Source organism: Vespula pensylvanica, chromosome 4 (assembly GCF_014466175.1).
Source record: "Vespula pensylvanica isolate Volc-1 chromosome 4, ASM1446617v1, whole genome shotgun sequence".
In the NCBI taxonomy this organism is placed as follows: Eukaryota; Metazoa; Arthropoda; class Insecta; order Hymenoptera; family Vespidae; genus Vespula; species Vespula pensylvanica.
Genome location: NC_057688.1, coordinates 7,174,600 through 7,186,548, shown reverse-complemented (window position 1 = coordinate 7,186,548; position 11,949 = coordinate 7,174,600). Strand labels below are relative to the sequence as shown.

At 35.2% G+C, this 11,949-nt stretch overlaps 2 protein-coding genes across 3 annotated transcripts in view; one reads left to right on the top strand and one right to left on the bottom strand.

Moving 5' to 3' along the window:
- The window catches only part of LOC122628426, a 31,832-nt gene extending 27,795 nt beyond the window's left edge, over positions 1–4,037 (bottom strand). The window contains exons 1-2 of one of the 2 annotated variants that reach the window (XM_043810727.1): positions 3,514–4,037; positions 463–1,025 (exon numbers count right to left, since the gene is read on the bottom strand). In XM_043810727.1, the coding sequence (XP_043666662.1) occupies positions 463–567 (105 nt within the window). In that variant the 5' untranslated portion in view covers positions 568–1,025; positions 3,514–4,037. Of the gene's footprint in view, positions 1–462; positions 1,026–3,513 lie in introns of those variants that run through there. The other variant, XR_006327044.1, reaches the window with a different exon arrangement.
- Positions 4,038–4,423: 386 nt separating this feature from the next.
- Positions 4,424–9,601, top strand: LOC122628425 (Golgi apparatus protein 1). The gene is made up of 13 exons (XM_043810726.1): positions 4,424–5,020; positions 5,089–6,072; positions 6,149–6,250; positions 6,349–6,627; positions 6,724–6,893; positions 6,974–7,091; positions 7,220–7,416; positions 7,503–7,722; positions 7,829–8,155; positions 8,256–8,435; positions 8,507–8,732; positions 8,804–8,910; positions 9,012–9,601. Exons 1-13 carry the CDS (start codon positions 4,697–4,699, stop codon positions 9,174–9,176), a joined length of 3,399 nt encoding a protein of 1,132 aa, XP_043666661.1. The 5' UTR covers positions 4,424–4,696; the 3' UTR covers positions 9,177–9,601.
- The last annotated feature ends 2,348 nt before the right edge of the window (positions 9,602–11,949 follow it).

Sequence of the window (11,949 nt, the reverse complement as noted above, 5' to 3'; positions counted from 1 at the left end):
GAGAGAGAGAGAGAGAGAGAGAGAGAGAGAGAGAGAGAGAGAGAGAGGAAAGTACCATAACCCCATCGTAATCACGTTTACTGAATTTCGAAATTGGCTTCATGTTAAAAATACATATACTACTATAACGAAAGATAATAGTTATATACACCAAAAAAAAAGAAAAGAAAAAGAAAAAAGAGAGAGAGAGAAAAAGAAGAAGAAGAAATACTGTAAGAAGAATAGAAAGAAAAAGGGAGAAAAGAAAGGGAAGAAAGAAAAAAAAGAAATACCTGGCAGAGAGCTCATGTTTAAAAATGCATATGCGATTATAACGAAAGATAATAGTTACATAGAAAAAAAAAAAAGAAAAAGAAAAGAAAATGTTATCCATTAAAAGGGCGGAAGAAAAAAAAAACAAAAAGAAAGAGAAAGAAAAAGAAAAGTAAAAAGGGAAAAAAAAAAGAAAAAAACAAAAAATACCTGGTGCAGAGCTCTCACGACGTCCAATCCGGAGATTCCCGGGGATGGCAGGGTGAGCTGCAGCCCCTGGTGATGAGACGACGCTCGACCGGTTTCAGCTTCCATACCTCCTCCTCCTCCTCCTCCTCCTCCTCCTTCTCCTCCTCCTCCTCTTCTTCTTCTTCCACCTCCTTCTCCTTCTTCTCCTTCAACACCACCTCCAGCTCCTCGGTCAACACTAGCACCACCTTTTTAACCACCTTCACATTCACCTCTTCCTGCGCTCTATCCTCCTTTTCCTTTTTTTCCTCTTCCTCCTTCTCCTCCTCCGCCACCCCGCCCAATGTTTCGAGCCAACTTTTAACACCGGCAAAGAACATGCCGAATCCTCTTTTGTCTCCCCACTTTTGTCGTCCCGTTCCACTTTCTCCTTAACACTTTAGATTGTTTCTTACTTCTTTCTGTTCTTCCTTTTTTTTAATTTTCTTTTTCTATATACGCACGTATATATATATATATATTTTTATTTTTTTTTTTTTTTATTTATTTTTTTGTTTTTAAATTCGTCCAACGCGTATCGAGATCTATTTCAACAATTAACGATTTCAATTAAGACCCTTTCGATCACCAACTCGCGTTCACTCCTTTTTCCAATTTGTTAATCATAAATGTTTCTCTCTCATTTGATTCATTCTTCGATATCTTTTTCGAAATGACTATTATTATCACTATTACAACAAAAATGACAACAGTAGTAACAACGTTTTACTTTGGACATTCACTTCGTCATTCACAATTAATTAAATTCGATAGATTTCTATAAAGGAAACTATTATTATTCACATTTAATTATCGTCTTTCCTTTGTGCGAGATGATACGAGAGAAGAAACATAAATGGGAGTATCGAAAATTAGAAAAAAAGAAAAAGAAAAAAAAAACAGAAACAAAGAAAAAGGAAGAGAGAAAAAGAGAAAAAATGGGTGATCTTTCTTTCAAAGACCAATTCGGGGATGATTGGATAGGTCAACGCAAAGCGTAAATAACGAGGTATATAAACAGGTGTGTTCTCATAAGGGTAGAAAATTTAACAACGCGCATATCTTCGTTCCTTTTACGCCCTTTGGCTTTTCATCGATATAAACGCGTCACCGATCGTTCCAAGCTTTTTCCGAGTTCTATGTATGTACATATGTGTGTGTATGTGTATGCATTTACCAAACGTACCTTTTCGAAACACAATTTCTCTCTTCTCTTTCGTTTTATCGTTCTTTTTCCTTCGTACTAACGAAAACCTTTTACACACACCTATATATGTCTATACACATTTATTTTGTCGTCTACAAACGTACGTCCGTCTGTTGTCTTTCTGTCTATCTATCTATTTATCTCTTTCTCGTTCTATTCGCTGCTTAACACGCGCGAAACGCGCATTAATACATAAAGAAGCGTATCAATGCGCGCGTACTGAACGTTATTACTACGCGTCAATTTTTTCCCTTCCGATTGTATCTTCTGTCACAGGCGCGTTAAAAAGCCGTCATCCAATGAGACATACGAGACATATAATAAATATCGTCGTTGTTCATTTTCCTCGAAATCCTTTTTTTTTCTTCCTCTCTACCGCTTTGAATCGTCGAGAAATCTAGCGATATTAATATGTTCGTTGAAAAATTGAAAAGAAAAAATAGAAGAGAAAGAAGGAAAGAAAGAAAAAGAAAGATAGAAAATAAAGAAATGCGTGCGTAAAGGGAACGATATATACGTTGGAAAAGCAAATAACTAGGTTTCCTTATATCTGCTAGTTTTCTAAGAGAGGAGAAAAAATGTTAAGTACGATTGTAACTGGTGTTCTCGAATATCATCGTGACAGACGATGAAAACCTTTGGCGGGTAGGGTGAGGAATAAGAATGGAGGGATAGATAGATAGATAGATAGATAGGTAGGTAGGTAGGTATGTAGGTAGATAGGTAGTTAGGTAGATAAATAGATAGATAGATAGATAAATGGATAGGTAGATAGATAAATAGATAGATAGATAGGAAAGTAGAGAAGAAGAACTGCAGTTTTCTCTGTGGATTTGATCGAGGATTTGAGTGAGGTACGCTTTTGTATAGGAAAAAAATAAGATCGAGATGTAAAGATAAAAAATAAAAAGATACAGGAAAAAAAGGTTAGCCTGTGTATGTATGTATGTATGTATGTATGTATGTATGTATATACTCTCCGGTATTTTCCTCACCGTGTTTTATATATATATATATATATATATATATATATATATATATATAAAATTTTTTATATAATTTCACACTCTCATCTTTCTGGTCAAGATCGTTTAATTAAAAAGAACGAACAAAAAAGGTGGTATTAATCTATCGTGATATAATCGTGATTACCTTCCTACGTTAGAAAGCGACACGAGACGATAGAAGAACGAGACACACAAATGTTATGTTTATATAGTAATGCCATACGGGTTCTGATCCCTCTCTTTCTTTCTCTCTCCCTCCCTCTCTCTCTCTCTCTCTCTCTCTCTCTCTCTCTCGTTCTTTCTTCATTCACTCGGTCAACTCCAGTTTTTTTAGTTTGTGAAGCATCGTCGTTTAAAAGAACATCATGTTTTCGTCGTAGTTCGAACGAAGAAGAAGGGACGATGGACGCGATCGTCGTCGTTTCGACGGGACGATACCGATCGATACGCAACAGCCGTAGAGCATTTCTCCGACAGCATCATCGTCCACCTCCTCGTCGATCGTTGTACATACGTAAATACATACGTATGTACGTATATACGTATATATCTATCTTCATAGATATATAAGTATTTTTGTCGTCGTCGTCGTCGTCGTCGTCGTCCTAATCTAGATCGTCGTCGTCGTCGAACCGAAACACCGCTCGGAATACGAAACGTATTCGATGCGTTTCCGTTTACGCGGAATCTTTTCTCTCTCCCTCTTCCTCTCTCTTTCTCTCTCTCTCTCTCTCTCTCTCTCTCTCTCTCACTTTTCTCTATCTATCTATCAAAGATAGAACTCTCGCTTAGCTCCGAGAGACTCGTTTAAGTTCTTACATCGTTTACGAATCGCCACCGATCATCGTTCCGTATCTCTCCTCCTTCCTTTTCGTCCGCGTCCTTTTCTCCGCATTAACAACACGTTCTTCTTTTTACGAGCGTAACACTACGAACGATTCTACACTCTATCGGCGTTATTTCCTTTTTCCTCCCTCCCCTCCCTCCCTCTCTCTCTCTCTCTCTCTCTCTCTCTCTCTCTCTCTCGTTTGGTCCCTTCCTTTTCTCAATTGCACCCTTTTTCTCTCAACCAACGTTGCCCTCCCCCTTCGAACGATGAATAATCCTTATGTCTTTTACTGTACTCGCAACTCTTCTCATCCGACGCGACTCCTCTCTCCTTCCCCGAGGCCGACGCCGTTGTTTTACGCACCCACGAGTGTCAACGATATAGCTCCCAGAGCTGTCACTTGCCCCTTTAATGCAGACGACGGGGCTAAGATACACACAAGCGATTACGCAGTGCTACCAACGTTACGTCATACATACGTTCGCCGCTCCCGACGTCCTCTGGCTAGCTGGCTGGCTGGCTGGCTGGCTGGCTGGTGGCTGGCTGGCTGGTTGGTCGGCTTTGTCGTCTCGCGAATTACGACATCGTACTGGCCTTCGTCTCTTTTCGGTAAACTTCGGAAATGCGCCATTTTTTGATCTCTTCTTTATCGTTCTATCTGTCAATCGTGGTCGTTTCCCTTTAATATTTTTCTTTAATTACAGGAGATAGGTTTTACCGAATTTCTTTTCTTGTTATTGCCTTTACTATCGGACGCTTCGATCTGTATTATCTAATACATCGTTGAGATTATATTATCTCGAATCTTCTCGAACTTAATCATCTATCTTTTTTGTTTTCCTTTAAATTTCGCGCTTCGATTGAATGCAATATAGTCAAGGACGATGACCAATCGTCGTTAATGTCCTTCGCGCGTCGTCGCATGTCGACGGAATCTCAAGTTGTAAGCGTTGTCGTCGACGTCGTGTTGGAAAAGATCTTATGGCACTGTTCTCACGCGCAAAGTTCGGTTAAATGCTCATGACGTTGATGTTATATGACGGTTAAGAGAGGCTCCGCGAGGGAAGGAAGAACAAACTCCAACGTCTCTCGTGAAAAAGTGATTGCGTTGTAATGTGTACTGCAAGAAATATAATTTGAGTGCAAGCTACGCTCGAGACTTCGTTACATAGAATGGAACGCACGAAATATTTTAGTAGTATTTTATTTACCATTTTTCTACAGCTTTTATTATTTACTTCTCTTGCATGTACGTCGAACGTTTATTCCGAAAATGCATCTACGAACGAAAACGAAATTACCCCACAAATTAGTTGGGTTTTTAGCAAATCTTCTGCTGACAGTTTGCATAGGGTCAAAAGAAATTCTATGTATAAACGAGAGAATAATTTGTTAAGCTTTATGTTACCAAAGTGTCAAATGAATTTAAAGGAACTCTGCGAAGACATAGACAAAAATGATGAATTGGTGCTATTGGAATGCATTCAAACTTTGAAGGTATATCGTAATGGAGCGTCGGATTTATATATTTCTTTTTCTTGAATATTCACATTTTAATTTTACAGCCTAATGAAATGTCCATCATCGACACGGACTGTCAGCAAGCAATTTGGGATTATGTAAAGAACATTACCAACAATCAAAATGTATATAGGTTGGCTAAAAAAGCGTGCGATCACAACGAGTTGGATAATTTAGAATGTTCTCCCGAAGGAAATGTACAGGGAGCTTACTTGTCTTGTTTAGTAGAAAAGAGAGAAAGCGTGAAAAATCTGCAATGTATTGCTTATATCCAACGATTAGAATGGATTGCATTCAGTGATTTCAGAATCATTACACCATTTTTTTCCGATTGCGAAGAAGATATCAAAACATTTAAATGTGGCAGGATACAACAATATAGAGACATATCGCAAGGACAAATTTTAGCCTGTTTGCAAGAACATATCGAACAATTACAGGTTAAATGTAAACGACGCATACTCCGTGTTTCTGAGATACAAGCTGATAATATTAAATTGGATCGTCAACTCTATTTAGCCTGTATACATGATCATATCAAATTTTGTCCAAATATTAGGCCAGGAAGCGGTCAAGTATATAAGTGTTTAATGCAACATAAAATGGAACATTCCATGACAGCTCAGTGTCAAGAACAACTTATAAGAAGGGAAAAACTTATTGCCTCTGATTATAAGGTCAGCAAAGGTTTTGTTAAAGCGTGTAAGGATGATATTAAAACGAATCGTTGTAAAAAAGGTGTATCAGAGGACAAAGAAATAAGACTCGCGCAAATTTTACTTTGTCTGGAATCAGCTATGAAAAATGGTTCCAAAATCGAAAGAGCTTGTCAAGCAGAAATGTTTGATCACAGAAAATTATTAATGGAAGATTATAGATTATCTCCTGAAATAGTTGATGGTTGTGCAAATGATATCACAATGTTTTGTAACAGTCTTGAAGTTGGTGGTGCCACGATTCATTGTTTAATGGAACATACCAGAACACGAAAGAAGAAGTCTAGAGTTTCTAACAAATGTCAGAGAGCGGTAAGTATATAACAAATAATATTTCGATATTATAATAATATCCTGTTATATTATTATATATCACCTTTATTTGTAGTTAGAACAATTAATTAAAGGAGCAGATGCCGGAGAAGATTGGAGAATAGATCCAATTTTGAGAGAAGAGTGTCAGCATGTTGTCAATCAAGCTTGCAAAGATGTATGATACCATTTATGATATATACAGTGACTATTAATATTAATTTATTTATGATATGTACAGTGATTAATTATAAATCTATATGCTTTATTTGTCAGGTACGTGGCGGAGATGCCAGAGTTATATCTTGTTTGACGGACCAAATCGGAACTTCTAAAATGACAGAAGCCTGTGAAACAGCTTTGATTCAGATACAATATTTCGTAGCTAGAGATTACAAATTGGATCCTCAATTGTACAAAGCATGTAAATACGATGCTATCCGTTTATGTCACGCGGCAAATGCATGGGCAAACGATGGAACGCAAATGGATCCAGAAAGAGGTCCGCTTGTATTACCATGTTTATACAGACATGCCTATCAAAAAAATTTGACGGTAAAAATGTGATTTAATCATTTCTACTTGTTCAAATATATGTATCTATTTCTTTATTAGCATTTTATTAGTACTTAAAATTACCTCCTTTTACAGTTAAAAGGTGAATGTTTGGAAGAAATAAGAAGAGTCATGAGACAAAGGGCCGTAAACGTCGATTTGCAACCTGAAATTGAAGAAGTATGTTTAAGCGACTTGGCATCATTTTGTTATGATAAGACTGCGAAAGGAGAGGAGATTCTATGTCTTCAAGATAATTTAGATAGGTATTGTTTCATCAAGTGGCGTTTCTTAACATCGTTGCATGCTTCTATTGATTATTAATAAAAAAATATTTATATTACAGTTTAACTAAAATATGCAAATTGGCAGTTGGAAATTTTACAGAAGTACAAGCTGAACGTATTGAATTAAATCCAATAATTTCGTCCGCGTGTCAACACGTTATGGAACATCATTGTGAGGTACACACAAATTTTTTTTTTATATGGAGTAAAGATGCATTTTGAATTCCAAAATATTAGTAAGTGATATTAAACATTATAGCATATCTAATTGGTATCAAAAACATATCATAATCAAAATTTTTTAGGAAGTGCTTAAATATGGTAAAGACGAGGGTGATATGATGGAATGTTTAATAGAACATAAAAATGAGTTAGATGTTCGATCTGATTATAAATGTAAAGCGGCTATAGAACATTTTCAATTAATATCATTGAAGAATTATCGATTTACATACAAGTTTAAAGAAGCTTGTAGAAGTTACGTTAAAAGATGGTGTCCCAGGTAATTGACATATTCTTGAAAATAATTATAAATATGTAATAACATATACATACGTAATATTATTAATATAAATATTATTGTTGTAGATCGAAAACAAAAGCAGAAGTTATAGAATGTCTCAGTTCGATTGTACAAGCAGACATAATGAAAAATACGCAACATCGTATACCAAAAGAATGTAGGCAACAATTGAAAGCTCAATTATATCAGCAACGAGAAAATATACAGTTTGATCCTGTATTACATACATCGTGTGCACAAGATATAAAACAATTTTGTTTTAACGTGGAAGCAGGCAATTCACAGGTAATTAATTCGTGATTCTTAAATATCTATTTAAAGAATTTATTTCATTTATTTATATATGATAATATTTCAATTGAATAAAATGAAAGTTTTCTTTTACGTATAGGTATTGGAATGTTTAGCTTCACAAAAAACAAAATTGTCTGATTCGTGTCATAAAAAATTATTTAACGTAAGAAAACAAGAGTTTCAAGATAGTTCGAGCGATTTTGCGTTAATAAATACCTGCCGTGCAATGTTGAGACAATTTTGCCATGATGTAAATCGATCGGGAAGTCTTGATTGTTTAAAAAGATATAAAGACGATACTACTTTCGATGAAAAATGTAAAAATATCGTAATTCGAAGAATGATTGAACAAAACACTGACTACAGATTTAACACTGCATTACAAAATGCATGTACCTATGATATTGACAGATTTTGCAAAGGGGTAAAATATTTTTATTTTATATATATATATATACACACAACTAGATTCTTATTTTTTAAATGTACAAGTATATATATAATTTTTTTCTTATGTAAAATAGGTTTTAATACGTGAACCAACTGATAAGGAACTCGAAGGAAAAGTTATAAAATGCTTAAAAATTAAATTTAGGGAAGCCAAACTTGTGCCAAAATGTGAGCAACAAATGACCATTATACTTAGAGAAGCTGCTCTAAATTATCACTTGAATCCTTTACTAGCTACAATGTGTGCACGTGAGGTAATCATATTGTGTTTATTTTTTTTTTTTTCTAATACTAAATATTAAATTCGTAAACTACATTTGTTTAGATCGAAACAATATGTCACAATGACAATGATCCTGCTGCTGTAGAGGAATGTTTGAAAATGGAGTTCAATGCTGGAAATAAAGTTATGAAGGAAGAATGCAGATTGGAGGTAGCAGATTTGATAGAACAGACGAGAGCAGATATCAACGTTGACCCTCTATTACAAAAAGCTTGTGCAGTAGACGTTAGCAAATATTGCAGTGACATTCCACAAGGGGCAGGAAGACGTAAGTGAGATAAAATGATAAGAGAAAAGAATTATGGCAGTGATAGTTAATAGAGATTGTGAATTTTTCAGATATCATGTGTCTGCAAAATGTTTTACAAGATAATAATAAATCTTTAGAACCAGATTGTTATAAAATGTTGACAACAAGAATGGAAATGTTCAGAAATGCTGCCAAGGTATTATTATCATATTATTATTACTGAATATATTTAAATTAGAATTGAACTACTTCGTTGCTAATGATCAATCATTTTAATTTAATTTGTTTTATTCATAGTTAATCGCTCCTAATAGTATAGAAGAACTGTATTCATCTCTTAATCGATCTCCTGCAAAACGATATTTTATGATGGTAGGATTTACCCTTATTGGAATTATTTTTATCATTGGTATGTTTTGTGGAAGAGTAACAAGGAGAACAATGATAATGAAAAATAAGTGATAAATTAAAGTTGGGCTTATCCGTCCACCAAAAAAAAAAAAAAAAAAAGAAAGCATTTTCGTATAATTATAAATTAACTTCAGAAATTAGAAAACATGTGGCATTCAAATTTCTGAGCGATCATTTCGTGCTCTATTCTAAGTCTAAACTTATTGAGAAATTTTTAAAGTGATCACACAAATATAAATATTAATCTTTTATACTTTTCTTTATTATGTGTATAAATAAAAATAAATATTTATGCTCTTGTGCGATGTATATATAATGAAATTGATTTTCTTATGTGGCAAATTGACTAAAAAGAAAAAATAGAACTATCGTATGTATAAAAGAAAGTTATGAGAGTCAATGTTACAACGTGTTTACAAGGACATATAAGTATATATTAGGATTTAATAAATATGCCGGAAATATTATAAAATGGACTCTTGGATGAAATTTATTTCTTATGTCTGTTTTTCTACGTATATTTGTAATATATATAAAGATTCGTGAAAAGAAGAAATAAAACATGTTTTTCTTTTATTTAAATTCAAACGTCTTACCTGGAAACAATTTATATTCGTCTTTCATTCTGTCATATTGATAATGATATAACTATTAAGAGATTTGATAATATATTTTGACTATTGTCATAAATGTTCTATATACATGTAATATATTTAAAATTCTAGATAACCTATAATATATGTATGTAGATTGTATTGATTTCTTTCTTTCAATAAAATTTGATAAATATCACTTATGTAACGGATCTAAATACTAACAAAAAAATCGTTATTACAAAAAATTAATCGTCATTACGATAACTCTTATCTAAAATCGATCACAAAATAAATATCTAAACGAATATTATATTACATGTATATTTATTCTCCTGTTGTACCTGAAAATAAAATTTAATTCTTAATTCTAAGTTTTAACGAACGTAATTGATTCGATTAGATATTTTTCCTTGTCGAAATTCAATTAACCTAAACTCGAAGGTAAATAAAGTAACCTATAAAACGTTAATAACGAAATGACATTGTCGAGCATATATAACCCAACAAGTTTCGAAAAGAACACGTACGAATGAAAAAAAAAAAGAACAATATTAGAAAAACAAATATTAGAAAGTATTAATATGTGCATTCTTTCTTGGATCGAGATGAATGCGCCGCCATTGTTTGACTACTTGAATCAAAGGTGTGTCGAACGTCGTGTTCGAGAAAATTTCAAAATCTGCTAAGGACGATCGGAGCTTTAGCGAAGGCCACAAACACGCAAAAGAGATCGGACTAAGATGTATACATATATCTATAAACCATACACACAACATAGATATATATATATATATATATATATATATATATATGATGAATAACGTTCGACTTGGCTTTCGATTCTAATTCCAGTGATAGCTCTCGATTTTCAAATTTGTACTATATGAGCCTACAACCAAGGTTATCGTTTGCTTTACACGCCGCAAGGAGGCGCGACGATCGGCGGCTCGTCAGACCGAAGCCACAGGAACGTAATACTGTGAGTGAGACAGAAAAAAAGAGAGCGAAAGAGGGAGAGAGAGAGAGAGAGAGAGAGAGTGATAGATAGACTGTGAGGGTGGTGCGGAGAGGAGTAGAGGACAGGGACGATGAAAGCGGAGATACGACGGAACACGGTGAATACGCGAGTTCTCGTGGATACATTGAACGTCGAGTTAGCTGTGCCAAGTCCCCCCCATAGTTTGTCATAGTTCGTTTGTTTGCATTTTCTTTTTTTACGGATTTTGACGTATACATTCGTTCGATCGATTTGCTCGAATGAAAGAGACCGTTTTTAACGTCGCGAGCAATCAAAGCAAGCCGTTTGCATTGCTCGTTCTTTTTAACTTCGATCATTGTTTTATTAACGGTTCGAAGACATTATCGGGATATATGCGAGAAGAATATAGTTGGTAAAGAGAGAGCGGGAGAGAGAGAGAGAGAGAGAGAGAGAGAGAGAAAGAAAGAAAGAGAGAGCGATAAAGAGAAAGATATGCGAATGGAATCGCAATGAATCGTCACTGGGGAGATAGGTGTGGCGCGTAAAAAAAGGCGCGCTGTAGAGTGGAGTGCGCGCGCGAGCGCGTGCCCGGTTTTTTCTGCGTGTGCATAGTAGTAGTAGAGTAGTAGTAGTAGTCGTAGTAGTAGTAGTAGTAGTAGTAGTGGTGATGGTATGGTAGTGGGATGGTAATGTTGGAGTAGCAAGAAGGTATATGGTCGCGAGTGTTTCTCGTACGTACATATATATTGGAAAATGAAGGCGGAACGTCCAAAGAAATTTTTAACGAGTATTTGGCACGATAGGAGATCGGTGTCAATTTGGCGGTGTTCGGATTGAGTATTATTACTACTATTATTATTATTATAAAGAAAAGTGTAGAAGAAGGGGGATATAAAAAGAAAAAGAGAAAGAAGTGGAGAAGGAAAGATCGTTTTAAAAGTTCTTCGTCGTACGGAGAAGTGTAAGAGTCTTGAGTTATAAAGAAAAGAAAAGAAAAGAAAAAGAAAAAGAAAAAGAAAAAGAAAAAGAAAAAGAAAAAGAAAAAGAAAAAGAGATAGAGAGACAGCGCAGAAGAGGAAAAGAAAGAGAAGGAAGAGTGAACGAAAGGGGGATTGGCGGAGCACCGCGTGCCGTTGCAGCACAGCGTGTGCGTGCGTCCGCGCCTATGCGTCCAAGTCCGCCGTGCCGCGGTGATCTTCGCAGTGGCTGCGGCCGCAGTGGTGGTGGTGGTGGCGGCGTCTGCGACGAC